This window comes from Astyanax mexicanus, chromosome 3 (genome assembly GCF_023375975.1).
Source record: "Astyanax mexicanus isolate ESR-SI-001 chromosome 3, AstMex3_surface, whole genome shotgun sequence".
Classification (NCBI taxonomy): Eukaryota; Metazoa; Chordata; class Actinopteri; order Characiformes; family Acestrorhamphidae; genus Astyanax; species Astyanax mexicanus.
The window spans coordinates 37,011,293-37,028,967 of NC_064410.1; the positions used below are offsets into that span (position 1 = coordinate 37,011,293).

At 37.9% G+C, this 17,675-nt stretch overlaps 1 protein-coding gene across 1 annotated transcript in view; it reads left to right on the plus strand.

Annotated features, from left to right (window-relative positions):
• skiv2l (SKI2 homolog, superkiller viralicidic activity 2-like) overlaps positions 1 to 17,675 on the plus strand; it is a 30,442-nt gene extending 12,767 nt beyond the window's left edge. Inside the window, exons 15-30 of the mRNA XM_022683101.2 lie at positions 298 to 444; positions 961 to 1,057; positions 1,219 to 1,431; positions 3,083 to 3,193; positions 3,463 to 3,574; positions 6,110 to 6,228; positions 8,645 to 8,776; positions 9,662 to 9,799; positions 10,164 to 10,268; positions 10,624 to 10,759; positions 11,063 to 11,189; positions 11,490 to 11,700; positions 13,190 to 13,300; positions 14,695 to 14,913; positions 16,662 to 16,802; positions 17,288 to 17,675. Coding sequence (XP_022538822.2) covers positions 298 to 444; positions 961 to 1,057; positions 1,219 to 1,431; positions 3,083 to 3,193; positions 3,463 to 3,574; positions 6,110 to 6,228; positions 8,645 to 8,776; positions 9,662 to 9,799; positions 10,164 to 10,268; positions 10,624 to 10,759; positions 11,063 to 11,189; positions 11,490 to 11,700; positions 13,190 to 13,300; positions 14,695 to 14,913; positions 16,662 to 16,802; positions 17,288 to 17,488 — 2,320 coding nt within the window. The 3' untranslated portion in view covers positions 17,489 to 17,675. The remainder of the gene's footprint in view (positions 1 to 297; positions 445 to 960; positions 1,058 to 1,218; positions 1,432 to 3,082; positions 3,194 to 3,462; positions 3,575 to 6,109; positions 6,229 to 8,644; positions 8,777 to 9,661; positions 9,800 to 10,163; positions 10,269 to 10,623; positions 10,760 to 11,062; positions 11,190 to 11,489; positions 11,701 to 13,189; positions 13,301 to 14,694; positions 14,914 to 16,661; positions 16,803 to 17,287) is intronic.

Consider the following 17,675-nt stretch of genomic DNA (forward strand, 5'->3'; position numbering starts at 1 on the left):
GCAGACATTTTGTCTAATTTTTATACTCCCATCCACATGAAAACACTGTTTTTGATTAACACTTCAAGGTGTGAAATTTTAAGCGTGGCAGTGTTTTCAGTGTTTTCAGTGTTGGCATGTACACATGAAAATCAAAGCTTCAAGAAAATGCTGGCATTAAATACATACTTATAGTGAGCTTAAAACTAAACGTCTACTTCTTATATGCCTGGAAGCAGTATGAGTATCATAAATGATCTGAATCTTGTCTTTTACACTCATTGTTTCTAGATGTGTTCTGCTCTTCTCTCCCATTAGACGAATTAAGAAGAAGCCTATCTATGTGATCAGTACTGTGAAGAGGCCAGTGCCCCTGGAGCATTACCTCTACACAGGAAACAGCACCAAGACTCAGAAAGAGCTCTTCCTGCTACTAGAGGCCACTGGAAGCTTCCTTACTAAAGGGTACTTACCACCAACCGAATACTTTATTTTCCGTCTTTGTGGTTTACGAATGCTCCAAAATGGAAAATGTTAATTGAGTAACTAAGTAATCTGATCAAATCTGATGGATGGTATTAAGTGCTATATTTCCTTTAATTTATCCGGGTAGAGCTTAATAATGAATTTAAACGTGGCATTTGCTGGCTGCTGGCCAGCTCTGTCTCTCACTCCCTGCAGGCTGTTTATGTAGCAGTGCTGTCATACACAGCATCACTAGGGGGAAGAGGGGTGTGTTTTGGCATGCAAAAATATCTCAACATTACAGGAAACACTGCAGTATCAGTGACTTACTTTTAATACATTTGACCAAACACAGAAAGGGTTTTTTTTTTTTTATTACTTACAGCCAAATATTTACAGTTGGCAAACATTTGGTGCATCCATATTTATAATTCATAATGACATACTCTTGAAAAATTTGTAATTTCATCTGAATGGTTGGTTGTAAGTAGGGCTCAAGTGATGACCTTTGTTTAGGTACTATGCAGCTGTGGAGGCTAAAAAGGAGCGCACCAGTAAACATGCTCAGTCTTTTGGTGCAAAGAATGCAGCGCATAACACAACACTCAGCCAGGTATGGCCTTATTGTTTTCCTAAGATGTCTAATATGTGCCTGCTTTTCTTGCTTTAGTGGCTCATTATCTATTGATGGGCCCAATTTTAGAACATTTAGACCACCTGTTGTCCTTGTTCCTGTTCTAATTAAGTGATAACCCCTGTGTGCATGTGTGTTAGGACCGAGCCATATGGCAGACGCTGCTGAACTACCTGTCTCAGAGACAGCAGACACCGGTGGTGGCTTTCACTTTCTCCCGTACACGCTGTGATGACAACAGTCGCTCTCTGAACTCCCTGGATCTAACCAGCTCTGTGGAGAAGAACGAGATCCACTCATTCTTCCATAAGAGCCTGAGCAGACTCAGAGGAGGAGATCGCCAGCTCCCACAGGTACAGCAGGGCTACAGGCCAAGACACACACTCTGCTAGTAAGACGTTCATTAAGAAAGCCTGTTAGAAAGTTCTTATTATTGTCGCTGTGCAAGCAACAAGCAGCAAAAAAAAATTGTCATTGTGGTCATAAAATGATACATTGGGATAATATGTACATATTTACGAAGAACAGGAGTAATATTGCAAAATACAGTTAAGTTCATAAGACATGTGACAAACTTTTTCTTTACCTCACTACAATGGATTTGAAATGAAACTTGCATTGACCGATTAGAAAAGACATATTATATTTATTTTTACAGGATTGAAAGTATTTGGACAAAATTAGCTAGTTAATTTTAAATGTATAGATTATTTTATGTTTCTATTTAACCTAGAAGGGAGCTGATAATAATGACAATCAGCTGATTTGGTGGTCTTCCAAGTTATCATTCAAATATTTGTATAGTACAGTGATATAAAAAAAGTTTGGGCACTCCTGATAATTTTCATAATTTTCCTTTAGAAATCCTTTATTAATTGGTTGTTCAGATCAGCAATTTCAGTTAAATATATCATATAGCAGACGAACACAGTGATATTTAAGAAGTTTATAGGATTTACAGAAAGTTTTTTAAACAAAATTAGGCAGGTGCGTAAATTTGGGCACCCTTGTCATGTATTGGTTTGTATAATTTATCATTAATTATTGAAAGAAAAAACTTGTTTGGTAAGCTCATTGATGTTTGGCCTACATCCACAGGTGAATCTATATATGAGAAAGGGTTAAGGTGGACAATTGCAAATTGTGTGCTCTTTGCATCTTCTCTGAAGTGTGGCAACATGGGAGCTTAAAAACAAAGATTGCTCAACATCATGGTTTAGAGGGAGGCTTACAAAAAGCTCAGAGATTTCAGCTGTCAACTTAAAGCCCGAAGTAGCAGCCCAAGATAAGCAGAGGTGAAGGATGGTAAGAACAGTCATAGTCATAGTCAACCCACAGAGCAGCTCCAAAGACCTACAATATCATCTTGCTGCAGATGGTGTCACTGTGCATCGTTCAACTATTCAGCGCACTTTGCACAAGGAGAGGCTGTGTCGGAGAGTAATGCAGAAGGAGCCTTTTCTAAACACGCCACAAACAGAGTTGCAGAGTAGCACATTAAGACACATGTGGACTAATGAAACAAAAATTGAGATATTTGGAGGGCGGCATGCATGGTAGAAAAAGAACATTTGCTCCCCACCGTAAAATTTGGTAGTGGTTCCATCATGCTGTGGGGTTGTGTGAACAGTGCAGGTAGTGGGAATCTTGCTAAAGTTGTGGGTCGCATGCATTTCAGTCAATATCAGCAGATTCTTGACAACAATGTTAAAGAATCAGTGACAAATTTAAAGTTGCGCCATTGAGGATACCTCAGTAAGACAACGACTCTAAACACTATTCAAAATCTACTAAAGTATTCATGCAGAGGAACAAGTACAATGTTCTCAGTCTCTAAACCTGAATATAACTGAAAATCTGTGGTGTGATTTAAAACCTTCAACACACCTTCCATGTTCCATGAAATAAAACATAATCAACCAGATTTAAATCTTTTTATATTTTTCTTAAAATGTTGTTTTATTTTGAGCATGATAATGATGTTTAGTGCATATTGCCCCTCAGATCCTGGTGATGAGGGACTTGCTAAAAAGAGGAATCGGAGTACATCACAGCGGCATACTTCCAATCCTGAAAGAGGTCATCGAAATGCTGTTCTCAAGGGGTCTGGTTAAGGTATATACCAAAAAGCATTTACTTATTTCTCTGGTACACTAACTATTTATAATAATTATAATGGGTATCCCTAATTGGAAATGATGACTGTTTTCACAGTCAATGAAAGTGAATGTGTGAGTCATCCCAATTCCAGAATAGCAGCAGTGCTGCATGTTATATAACAAACAGATACTTGGCTGTTACTGACATGGGATGGTGAGGCTGGTTTACGGAATGATACATGTGATAATATGCAGATTACTACAGGAACGTGCTCCTTCTTGCAGGTCCTCTTTGCCACAGAAACCTTTGCCATGGGTGTGAACATGCCTGCCAGGACGGTGGTTTTCGACAGCATTCGCAAGCATGACGGAACTGGCTTCAGAAACCTCCTTCCTGGTAAACAGCAACTTATTTCCTGCATGCATCCAAAGTCTTTTTGCAGTTATTTATTACAACACTGCATTGTCCATTATCTGGGCAGTAATGACTTGATGATGTAGCTGATCTTTAAAATGATGTTTTTAATCTCTTCAGTTGATAAAGCTCCTTGCTGTTCTGTGTGTTTTATATATTGTTTATACAGTGAATCATAATATAAGTATGAGAAGGGGCTTTCCCCATCATACTGTAATAATCCGTGCCAAAATTGTAGTTATTTATCACAATATTGACACAGTATGATGAGATCTATGTCATGTGTATGTGTTTGTGTTGATTTGTAAATGTACTGCCCGTATGTCTGTCAGTCTGTATGTGTTTATTTGTTTTTATCTATTATAATGCCAATTCACCAAGACTGTTCTGTATCTTGTTAGTGGGAGGGTTGAGACCAAACATCTGTTTGATGATGCTAATGCTCTTTCTGTTCGGCCAGGTGTTGAAGGAATAACAGACTCTGGTGAATGAGCAACGTGATCATGCTGAAACAGCACAGACGCTTGTGCTCATGTAAATAATTTTTATCTCAGGAGAAATGAAAGACAGCAGGAGGCGTTTGATGTGTTTGTGTTTATGATGCTGGGTGGGTGTAATCACCTCCCGTCGATCCCTGTTCCTTGTAATGTCTCCGCATATAAATGAGTAGAGGAGACGAAAATGATACCAGATATAAGAGCCACTCTCTGGAATTTAGATTAAACCCCAAACCTGAACCCAACTCATCTCAGTACTGTCTTACTCTAAATCCAAAGCTACACTCTTTAAAATGTTTGTAGAGGGGTCTGTGTTAACAGCAATGTTAATAATAAGCATTCCAAAAGAAAACCTTTGTACATAGTTCTATATAGATCCTTTAAAAAAAGGTTATCTATTGCACTGAAAAGGGTTGTGTTATCAGTACAGGTCACAGAACCAATGTATACTCTTCATAGAAACCATTTAAAGTTATATATCTTTCTATTCCTGTAATGGAAGTAGGGGTGGACACTGATTCAGTATCAGTAGATATTGATGATACTAAGCAGATACATCTGCCTCTAATTGGAATCATATAAACCTAAAGATTTAAAAAAAGAAAAACATATTTAATTTAATATTTTGCCTTATCTGACCTTGCACATTAATGTGATTAAAGTGATGACGATCCTGAAACAAAATATACTTCAAACCTAGTGACTTTCATTACAGGTCTTTTCACTGCACCATAGGCTTTCATAGCCTGACAGTGCCAGTGTGTGATGTACACCACAGGTAGTGGCTTTTGAATTGTTCATATTAATATTGAAATTGTATTGTTGTCAGCCATATCAAACAGCCCTATACCTCTTTTCTTTCTTGAAAATATTTTTTGCACTGTTTTTTTTTTTTTGCAATATGCAGTTATTCGCCAGGCAGTTGTTGAGTTTTGTTGATGTTGAGTTTTGTAATAAACTATAGGTATGGTTTCCTTGTCACTCCTGTTGGCAATTTACTATACAGAGATGAATCATAATCTTGGACTACCTCGCATTTTGAATGGAGATTTTTAATTGGTAAATATAGTCCATAACTTTTTTTAATCCCTGTCTAGGAAACTGGCTCTTGATCTTGTGAGTGTTATCTTAATCTACACAGTTCCCCTGAACATACATGTAATAACTTTAGAAAAGCCTGGAGGAACACATGTTGAGTGCAGCAACTTTTGCACTGGCCACACTAATACAGCTCTGGAAAAAAAACACTTAAAATGTATTTTGTTTGCACCAGGAGTTATGCAAAAGCAGTGTGGAAGACTGGTGGAGGAAAACATGCCAAACTGTATGAAACCCTGTGTGAAAACCAGGGTTATTCCACCAAATATTGATTTCTGAACTCTTAAAACTTTATGAATATGAACTTGTTTTCTTTGCATTATTTGAGGTCTGAAATCTCTGCATCTTTTTTATTTTAGCCATTTTTAATTTTCTGCAAATAAATGCTCTAAATGACAATATTTTTATTTGGAATTTGGGAGAAATGTTGTCCGTAGTTTCTAGAATAAAACAACAATGTTCATTTTACTCAAACATATACCTATATATAGCAAAATCAGAGAAACTGATTCAGAAACTGAAGTGGTCTCGTTATGTTTTTCAATAGCAGTCCATGATGCTATAAACATGTGACATGCATGTTCCATTCAGACATTGTTGGTCACAATCGTTCCCACCCACTGTGATTTCCGCTGTGGTAGTAATGCCTTCTATGACGTAGTCCCTATAAACATGTGACGCTGTGAACCAAGAAATGTTATATAGAACTTCATAATTGGGATGTTTTGCTTAAACTCTGATAATTCATGTTATCTTGCAAGAGCACACTGGCAAGTGTTTAAACTCACATATTCTTGTTCATTATCAGTTTACATACAGCTATTTCATGCATTTTGGCATGTCAGTGTATTTATACCGTAAGCCCATGTTTTGATATTGTGTGGAAATGTGTGTGTGTGTGTGTTTCTGTGTTGTTGTCCAGGTGAATACATTCAAATGGCAGGAAGGGCAGGCAGGAGAGGGTTGGATGCCACAGGCACTGTCATCATCCTTTGTAAGAGTGGTGTTCATGACATGGGTGACCTGCATGCCATGATGTTGGTGAGTGTGTTCATGCACCTTCTTTACGTAATGAAATTTTGTTATTTTATTCATTGTTGATCTGTGTTTTCACGCTAAAGTCTGAAAGATCCAGGTGATCATTCCATTTGCTTTGTGCAGGGAAAAAATGGTTAATTAGAGTTTTTTTTCATGTTATATTTTCAGTATAGGATTCACACACAGCTTAGGTGTGATTTTTGGACATCTGATCAGCTGCTTCACACATGAATGCCGACATGATTCACACGTGCATAATGCATAGGCATGGATGTCAGGGTTATACGTCATATTATACGGCAACATTGATGCAAGAGGTTAAAATAGATGTGTGAAAGGCTTTGTGATTTTTGTGAGACAAGAATGATAAGTTAATTTGTCCTATTTTTCCCATGTTTTTTGTAATTGCCTTTTTTCTTGTTTGCTCTCTCGCTTGCTTGCTTACTCTTTCTCTCACACCCTTCTCTCACTCTCTCGCTTTCTCCCTCTGTTTCTTTTCTTTTTTTTCTCCTCTGTATTTTCCTCTTTGTTCTTTTTTTTCCCTTCTTTTCTTGGGTCTTTTGTTTTACTTTTACTTTGAGTGTTAATTTAATCACCTGGTAAGATCAGGTGTCCAGACCACCGGTCTAGTCTGGAGTCAGACACTGTCTGGATTTTTTTTTTTTTTTTACCAAGCCTTTTCCTTTCTCACACTGTCAGAGGATCGTGGTTAAAAATAGGCCACTCTTCATTAGAGCAGCGTTTCACAGTCGGCAGCTCCGTTTCAGTCTCGCTTTGTTTCATTCTGGAGGTGCTGTTGAGGAGGTTGTGTGAGAGTAATTGTCACTAAGCCTTACACTGATCTGTCGGCAGTACTGACTGGGCTGGGCTTGGGCTGCACAGTGAAAGTCTTGCAGTATGCCATAGCCCACCATGAGCGTATAATCTGTATAATATGCTGAAAGCATTTTGGTCGTTCTTAGATTATTGGGCTTCTAAGTTCCTATAAGTAAGAAATAAAGATTTTCAACTTGCATGAGTTGCTTTTGTCAGTTTTAAGATATTTTTTCTACACAGTTCACTTGTTTTTTAAGATTATTAAATCATACTAATACAAATATATTCAAATTTGATACAGTTTTCAAAACATAAAATACAGTTTCAAGCAAATAAAAGCAAGATCGTTTGCATATATGTGTTACAGAGGCAGACAATCAAGCACAACAGCATCTCCCTCCATGTTTTTTTTTTACCATGATCAGTAAATTTAAAATACCAAATACTATAGAGATAGAGAGAGAGAGAGAGTGAGTAACACATAGGTGCTAAGGATTTGTTCTGTTTGTGATATGTCTAACTATCCATGTTTTAATTTTGTTCTGTTTTTTTCTTGCTATAATGGTAAAATAATAGCAAAGCAATGTAGATGCAGATCCATTCTTTTAAAGTGCAATTAACTTTTAGTTATTAAGAATATTCCTCAAAAACATCTCTCATCTAGAAACACGTAACATGATCTCATATAGCGCACAAACATAGAATATAGAATATACACAGGGTATATTCAGGCCAGCCTGTGTGGAATGTATATACAGGACAACGGTGAATAACCATGTTTACAAATGTGTTTCTCAAATATACATCAACTCTCTCAATGAATTTACTTAACATGGAATTTTCCCTTTTAAATGCTTCTTAAAAGCTGATTTCATCTGTATTACATTGTACAATAACCGTAAAAAATCTAAAAAAAAAAAAATACTTAGACTGAGAGTTAGTAGACTGCGTTTGTGTGTGTGCATTTTGGGTGGCAGTATCTTATCTGGCTATAATCTTATGCTAATGCTAATCAGCTCTGTGTCATTGGTGGCTCTGGAGGCTCCTGTAGGCCGCTGCGCCATGGCAACAGCAGCAGTGATGGACTGAGGGATGTAATTACTCTCAGCAGTATGTAAAGAGAACTCCAGTTTTTATTAAACCTGTTTTTTATCCCCTTTCTCTGAAAAATGCACAAATCATGAATAGCACTGATGCAAACTAAGCATTTAATATTGTCACAGTGTACTGTATATTACTAGAGCCTGTGTTAAAATGGTTGACATGAACAGTATACTAGAAGGGTGATTTGTATTGATATGTAGAGCTTTCTGCATTTTTAAACATGATTAAAGACAAGACTGACGTTCACATGAATACCTCTTTCACTCTTACACTCCTATAAAACCACACCTGGATTTGTTATTGGTCAGGACACTAATGTAAAACCACTGCATCGCATTCTGTACTATATAGCAGTTGTAAAATGCAGTTTTCTAACAAAAAAACAAGCTATTTTTCTCAGATTTTTTGTTTTTTATTTCTCTTGTTTCACAAAGACTGTTGATAAACTTTAACCACCTCAGGTTATAAAGGTTTGTAACCCACTTCTGTTTATTATCAGGGTAAACCGACTGTGTTACAGTCTCAATTCAGACTGACTTACACCATGATCCTCAACCTGTTGCGAGTGGAGGCCCTCAGAGTGACTGACATGATGCGCAGAAGCTTCTCTGAGAACCATAGGGACACACAGGTACTTTCTCTTATTTCCCATAAGCTCCTGGAGTGTGTATAGATAGTTAAGATATACAGCTCTGGAAAAAAAAAAGAGACCACTTAAAAATAATGAGCTTCTTTGATTTTACCAAATTGAAAACCTCTGGAATATAATCAAGAGGAAGATGGATGATCACAAGCCATCAAACCAAACTGAACTGCTTGAATTCTTGCACCAGGAGTGGCATAAAGTTATCCAAAAGCAGTGTGTAAGACTGGTGAAGGAGAAAATGCCAAGATGCATGAAGACTGTTAGAAACCAGGGTTATTCCACCAAATATTGATTTCTGAACTCTTAAAACTTTATGAATATGAACTTGTTTTCTTTGCATTTTTTGAGGTCTAAAAGCTCTGCATCTTTTTTTTTATTTCAGTCATTTCTCATTTTCTGCCAATAAATGCTCTAAATTACAGTATTTTTATTTTAAATTTGGGAGAAATATTGTCAGAAGTTTATAGAATAAAACATTCAATCAAATGTTTATTTTACTCTAACACTATATTGGCCTCTTTAGTCTATACCTATAAATAGCAAAATCAGATAAACTGATTCAGAAACTGAATTGGTCCCTTTTTTCCAGAGCTGTGTATATATGTTTCAGTAACAAATTGAATGTACATATGTTTCCCACCCTAACCTGTTATACAATGCCATTAAAAGGTTTGGGTACCATTGGTCCACATTTCTGGTGCTTTAAATAAATAGACCTGGATATTAGATCATTTTAATTTCCAAAATGCATTTTAAAGAGTGATTACTAAAAGGAAATATTTGGTATGCAGCAGATATTAAAATGTTAGAATTATTTTTTTATATCTCTCTCTTTCTCTCTGGCTCTCACTCTGATTCTCTTTTTCTCAGACTCATGAGAAAAGAATAAGTGAATTAAGGACTCTGCTCTCCTCCCTCCCTCCTCTGGACACGGAGGGTCAATTATCGGACTTGCTCCAGTATTACCACACTGTTAATGAACTACGCCTCACAACAGAAGCCCTGCAGGTGTGTTCTGCATGTTTTCTTATGGAATATAATTGTTGCAATGTACGCTATATATTATTTTACATTAGTGGTGTAACGGATCATGAATCACAATCACAAGATAAAATACTAAAGGGTGATAAATAGACTAAATGTTTTGCTTTTAGTATTCTGTGCTTTGTGCTTTGCACAAAGTTAATAGTGGCATCAGTTGTACTGAGGTTGGCTTACTTGAAGTTCACTACACTGCAGTAAAACTGTATTGTACACTCTCATGGTTAAATTTTGATCAATTTGTGGTTCATAATTTGTAAATCATACATATCCATAAAAATAAAGCTGTGGTTCTGATAAAGGGGTTGTTTTTTTTTTCTTTCTCTTATAGCAAGCAGTAATGGAGTCAATGAATGGTCTGAAGGCTCTGTCTGTGGGCCGGGTAGTCGTTGTCAACAATACACAGCATTTCAACGCCCTAGCTGTCATTTTACAGGTCTGTGTGTAAATATGAGCTGCTGTTGATTATGTTAGAAAAATGTCCGCATTAAAATGGACAACATTTGGAGCTATAATAGCAATGTGATATACTTTTGTATTTTTATATATGAAAACATTTTGAACTGTCAGAAACCACATAATCAAGATTCTCTAATGATATTGTTGCTATCAGGGGTTAATCTTTCAGAATGGATTGGATATATGCTTCCATTGTTTTAGTTTTATAGATTTATAGGAAAAGAAAACTGTTTATTTTACTCATCTATATTTCAGAAATCAATGACTTTGTTTGAAGAAAGTGGGTCTAAGTGTCTTCTTTTCTCTTTATCTCTCTTTTCTACTGCCCTCAGGTGTCTAATGATTCTGTAAATCGGATGTTCACTGCCCTCATCATATGTGAGAAAGGGAATGAGGAAACCTCTGAAACTACTCAACTGAACAGGGGTTTCAGACACCTCCACAACACCAGCCTTTTCATTCCTGAGGGTCAGTTTCATATGCAGCCACACACACTGTGTATAATCCCAATGCCTCACATTTTTAAAATATGATTCAGTATTTTAGTATACTATTATGAATACTATTATGATGTGGTGTAACTCCAAGTTAAGTTTTTATGTAAGACCAGTAAATGGACAGATATTAAAATCAGAAGAAACAGATAATTTTTAACTGCTCTGTTTATGAGGCAGAATAAATACTGTATCAGTATAATGACAAACTTTTTGTCATTGTATTAGCATCCAAGCAGCATTGGGTTTTGATTGGAGCGTTTGTGTGTATGTGTAGGGCCCTGCAGTCACACAGTGCAGAAGCTGAAGGCACAGGACATCTCTGCTATCACAGTAAAGACCCTGAAGGTCATTCCAGAGAGAATCATTGACAACTATAACAAAAGACAACAGCCCCGCTTCAGGTGTGTGTGTTGGTGTGTGTGTGTTGGTGTGTGTGTGTTGGTGTGTGTGTGTTGGTGTGTGTGTGTTGGTGTGTGTGTGTTGGTGTGTGTGTGTTGGTGTGTGTGTGTTGGTGTGTGTGTGTTGGTGTGTGTGTGTTGGTGTGTGTGTGTTGGTGTGTGTGTGTTGGTGTGTGTGTGTAGGTGTGTGTGTGTAGGTGTGTGTGTGTAGGTGTGTGTGTGTAGGTGTGTGTGTGTGTGTGTGTTTGTGATTTCTTTAAATTCACCACTTCATGCTAGAAAATTTATTGCACTCTCTCTCAGAATGGACCCACCTGGCCAGGCCATATCCACAGCAACTCAGGAGCTTCTGCGTTTGGCAGAGGCCAACCCAGATGGCATCACTTCGCTGGACCCTGTGAATGACCTTCACCTGAAGGGAGTAGACGTGGTGGAGGGAGTGATGAGGCAGCGAGTGATCCAGGACTGTCTGAAAGACTTCCAGTGCACACACTCCCCCACCTTCAATGAACAGGTTCGGCTGCCTGGGTTTTCCCCATGTTGTAATGTTCTACACTTCTTACATCCTTTATTTTCTTTCTCTACACTTCCTATCCGACATTAGGAGATATATTTTTTAGTTTTTGTAAAGGTCTCCTTCTCAACCTCCATTGTCTGCGGTAGCTATTAAAAGAAAATCAGAAAAACAAGTAGATCAGGAAAGGCTCTGAAGTCTACATCAACCAACGAGTTAATGGCCTCGCTCACCTCAGCTCGGGACTGCCCAAAGGCAGCGCTGAAGCCAGGCTGCAGCAGAAGGAGCTAAGGTGGAGCTAACAGCTCTATATCTGTTTACGGCTCTGTTTACAGAGCTAGATAGCATTACCTACCTTGTGTAAGTAGGTTCTGTAGGTTTAAATCGGAATTAAGTCTGACTTTTAAAGCAACTTTCTGTAGCAATTTAACTTTAAACTAACAGCTTAAGAATAATTTTGATAGTGAACTGATCTGTAATAGGGCACATCACCTCTCTGTTGTTGCCACTCTGGAACTGAAATTTGCTATTATTATTATTCTTGTAACTTTGGTGTGGGGTGTGAGATTGATTTCGAGAACTGTGTAAATTCTGTAATCTTAGAAATATTTGTGTGACATTACTCTTAACAGGAATTTCCATTCTTTTAAAGTTATGTATCCTCAGCTTGTCAACATTTTCATGTGATGTTGTCCATGAGAGGCAGATATGTATTTACAGTGGTGCTTCAAAGTCTGTAACAGTAGGGGAAGCCTAGTAACAAATTATATTTTTTGACAAGCTGAGACAAGGTCTATAACTACTTCACTAAAGTTACATAGCTTTATCTGTCTGTATGTCAGTTTATCTAGATCTGTTTGTCTATTTAGATCTAACTATGCGTCTGTCCGTCTATCTAGATATGTCTTTCTATTTACATATATCTGTCTGTCTTTCTAGACATGTCTATATAAATGTATGTATATCTAGATCTCTCTCTCTGTCCAAGTCTGTCTGTCTATCTAGATCTGTCTTTCTATTTAGATCTTCCTGCCTGTCTATATAGATATATCTGTCTGTCTGTTTGTCTATCTACATCTATTTGTCTGTCTATTTAGACCTGTCTATATATTTATCTAGATGTATATCTTTGTCTATCTAATTTAACAAAGTAAACACTGTATAGCACTGTGTAGGTTAATCAGCATGTAAATGGAACATTTCTGCAGTTTTCTATGCACTATATTGGAAAGCAATTTATTTCAGTGGTTCTGAAGCTAGCCATGCTGATGGGACATCTGCTCTGTGTCTCAGTGACAGGGTTGGATTAGAGCCTGTCTTGTTAGCTTCTATTCATCATGTCCAGGCTCCAACAGAGAAAAGAGATCAAGCTCATTTCTCTGCTGCTCGTCTATTTTCAGCTGTGAGCACGGCCAGCAGTGTCTCTAAACTCTGGGAGAAATTAGGAAATGACTGATTGTCTCACAACATTTGCCTTCCCTCCTTACAGTTTGCACGTGTGCAGGAGAGGATGGGTCTACAGGAGGAGCTGGATAGGCTGCTGTTTTTGGTGTCTGATATGTCCCTTACTCTTCTGCCAGAGTACAATCAGAGGATTAAGGTCAGTACCCTTGTTTTTTCAATTACAGCTGTGTCCTTACTTTTTACCTGCCTGTATCCTCCAGTGTCTAAAAGTCCAGACTCATGGAGTAGACACATTAAGGAGCTGTAGGTCAATAACATTATGTAGACTGTGTAGAAAAATACTTCACTAGGCCTGCGAACATTTATAAAACTGATTATCCTATATGTTATTGGCCAATGTAGCTGTTACACCCTCTTTTTGTACTGTTGCCATTATTCATAGTAATGCAACAAGCAGTTTCTTTTGTTTATTCAGATTTATTTGTTGAATCCTCAGTGTTGCCCTCAGAAATTCTGCTTAGTAAAATGCAGAACAGTAAAAATAAGAAAAATAAGAAACTTCTTATCTCGGGAAATCTTAACATTAATACAGAAAGCATATATATATATATATATATATATATATATATATATATATATATATATATATATATATATATACATTTATGTGCTTGCAATTGCTTTGCCTTGCTTTTTTTTATTTATTTTTTTTTTATTATAAACACTCTTCACTCAGTCAACGCAGAGTTTAAAGTGCAGCATTCTCAAGTGGCCTGTTGTGCTATTGTGAGTATTTTTACTTGTGCGTTGGTGTGTCTACATTGCTCTGCACTTACATTGTAAAGGCAGGAAATGCAAGTGTCCATTTGTCATTTTTACGCACAAAACCAAGATAAGAGGCAGATAAAGCAAAACATACTGTTCTGTACTATAGCAAAAATATTAGGTGAAATATCAAGAAACATCTAGTTTGATGTGCTGCTTTCTTCGATCTCAGTGGTGTTAACTAGCTCACATGACATTAACTACTTTCTTCAAAATGAGAGGTGCTTCTTACCTTTTCCTTTTTATCATTACCAGCATCTGTTCCAGTGTGATATGTTGTTTGTGCAAGCAAAACACTCTTATTGCTGCTGAGACAAATGGTTCTATATAATGTGCTTAGGTACCTAAAACCTTTGCTCTTTACGGTATGTTTGTATATTTTGAATTATAATGAGATTTTGCATGAACATCAGTTTTTAAAACTTGTATCTACGTTTGTGCTGGGTTCTTTCTCTTTTTGACATGAAGAGAATCTTGCAGTTATTCTTGCAGTGGTGTCAGAATATTATTGTTAACTAATACAAATGCTCCAAAATGACTTTGAATACAAATTACTTTTTTACATTAATTTACTCCACAATTTTGGAGATAAGAGGTTTTTGGGTGACAATGACTGTAAGACCAGTATCCATGGAGCTTGCCTGTTTTGTGAATTCCAGTGAATATGAAATTGAGTCTCTGTACTTGTACTTAAACTAAAATACTGCTTGTGAAGCAGTACTGTATTGTGTTTGTGTGATGTTAATATTGTTTATGAACCTGCAGGTGCTGAAGGAGCTGAAGTACATTGATGAGAGTGATGCCGTGCAGCTGAAGGGCAGAGTGGCGTGCCAGATCAGTAGTCACGAGCTGCTGCTGACAGAGCTGCTGTTTGAAAACACTCTGAGTCCTCTAGCTCCAGAGGAGAGCGCTGCCCTGCTGTCCTGCCTCGTCTTCACACAGAACACACAGATAGAGCCACATATCCCCAACACTATACAGGAGGTAATGCATGCGTGTGTGTCTGTGTGTGTCTCTCTGTCTCTGTGTCTGTCCTTTTGTCCATTGATTGCACCTAATATCCTGTATCCTAATAAGGATCTATGTCTGCAGACACTGGTATTGTAAGGGCAGAGTGTTTTGTTTGTATATTTTTTTTATCTGACTCCCTTGGCTAAAATTCTTTGGACTCTTGCCTTTTCACTTTAGCTAGCAAAAAGTTCTGAATGGATGACTAAGCAGTTCTCTTAAGTCCATCTGGACAACATCACGCTAAATGCTGTAAATGCACATTTACTTACATCTTTATGCCTCATATCCTTGTCCCTCTAAATGGCAGCCTACATAATCATCCTAAATCTGTTATGAAAAAGTACAAACCTATAAATCTTTACCTAGGGCTAAATCCTTGCCTTTGGTAATGGAGGATAGAACCGTGGAAATCTCTACGCTCTACTGTTCTTGATCTAATCTGAATATGAGGTTTGGAGGTCTGTAGAGATTAACTCTGCAGAAAGTTGGGGACGTCCACACACTATGCCTCTCAGCATCCACTGACCCCTCTCATTTTACGTTGACAGAGCAAGTTCCTTTCATTCCCATTCGCAATGACTAAAAAAAAACAGTATAACCTGTACCTAATAATGACTGATTTATTTTACATCATTTTACATCATCATTAGGATTTTTTGCAGCATTGGCATGTCTCAATAATTGGGTGTAAAAAGTTTGGCTGCATCTGTGAATCTGTATTGACCTGTAATTAGAGTGCTAGGCTAACACACAGTTGCCCAGTGACTAAACTTGGCTGTTTCATTTGTGCCTCCGCACCTCCTGAGCTCAAAAAATTCTCACACACTTACACACGTGCACACATGCGCGCGCGCACACACACACCTGATTGTGTATTGCCAGATGGCTCAGAAACACGGAAGAGCTTTAAAGAAAGTCTGAATTAAACATGAACAGAAACAGAGAGTGTGTGCAAGTTTTATAGTGTAGTGACATCCTGCAGAGAAGTGCTAAAACACTCTCAATGTTCAAACATGAAGCGGCCGATGCACACAGGTGTTGAACTGTGATTTTCCCACCATGGCTGGACTGTTTGACCACTCAAAACTTAAAGCTGGCTGTCCTGCATCAGCTTGGTAGCAGAAAGAAAGACAAAAAGGATGAGTGCACTGTGAGGTCTATGTGACCCCCCCACTAATAAAGTACTGAAACTCTGCACTACAATGCACAAAGTACTGGTCCCTTCCAAACGGACTTGCACTACACAACACCTGCACTACTGATATACTTTTATCAGAAAGTGAAAGAATATCAACAGAAAAAAACATTATAAACAATAAAAAATCATTTGCATTTGAGTGAGTGAAATAAGTATTTAATCCCTTACCAAATTCTGAATTCTGACCCCCATGAGGCACACAAATTTGTCCTGTCCCTAAATAAGTAAATATTTTAAATCTCACCTTGGTATGTGCATAAAAGCCAACTGACACAGAATTAGAATCAGAAGCTGCTGTCAGAATCTTTTAAATTCAAACCTCTTAACCACCATGGATAAACTATAGAGCTGTCAAAGAATGTCAGGGACAAGATTGTAGGTGTGCACAAGACTGGAAGTGGAATCTACTTTAGCTGTGCAACAATTCTGCTTTTCCTTCAGAAAATGCTAGTTTCTGTTTATTTATGTTTTTTATTGTGAATCTCTCTGCCTCTCTCTCTCTCTGCCTGCTCTGCTGGTGTAGGGGATTGACCGGGTGCTGTGTGTGGCTCAGAGAATTGGTGAGCTGCAGAGGGAATGTGGAATCGCACAAACAGCTGAAGACTATGTGTCCCAGTTCAAGTTCGGCCTGACTGAGGTGGTATACTGCTGGGCCAGAGGCATGGTAAGCACTATCAATAAAATATACACTTAGTCCTTACTTGATAGATAGAAGGTAAGTGTTTACCACCTTCCAATGGAAAAAAATATGACGGCATATATTGCCCTCAGCTGCACCAGTGCAGTAGTATAATACTAAATACAGTTTAAATTGAGCAAGTTAAGGTGTCACTTGAAGACAACACATACAGAGTATAAAGACAAACCAGGTGATTTCTTCAGGGGAAAAAAAACCTGTTGGGCAGAATATAACCGCTCATTTACGGTACAGCCCTTCACTGCTCATTTCCACATGCAAAAACCCAACAAAGAATACTCCCAAACAAAAAAAAAATAGGAACTGTATTTAGCAGCGCCAGATGTTGAGTGCAATTGATATGCTGATGTACCATTTTGATATGCACTGCATCAGCATATCAGTGGGTATTTGCGCTTTCATTGTGTTGCATTGTTGTGCTGAACATAGAGTATTGTTTGTATGTGTTACAGCCCTTTGCTGAGATCGCCATGCTGACCGATGTGCAGGAGGGGACAGTGGTCCGCTGCATTCAGAGACTGGACGAGGTACTGAAGGAGGTGAGGCAAGCCGCCCGAATTGTTGGAGACTCCGTGCTGGGAAGCAAGATGGAGAGAGCATCACTGGCCATCCGCAGGGACATCGTGTTCACAGCCTCTCTCTACACACACTGAGAGAGTGAGGGATGCAGCCTGTATTTGTCAAAGTGAGAAATAATGGACAAGTACAAGAACAGAAAGTTAAAGCTTCAATCCAATGCACGAAGTTTGCAGTGCCTAATTGATATGTTTGTATAATTGACAAATTTGTATATACACTATGTATATATATATCACTAAAAACATTGCAGATTGAAAAATG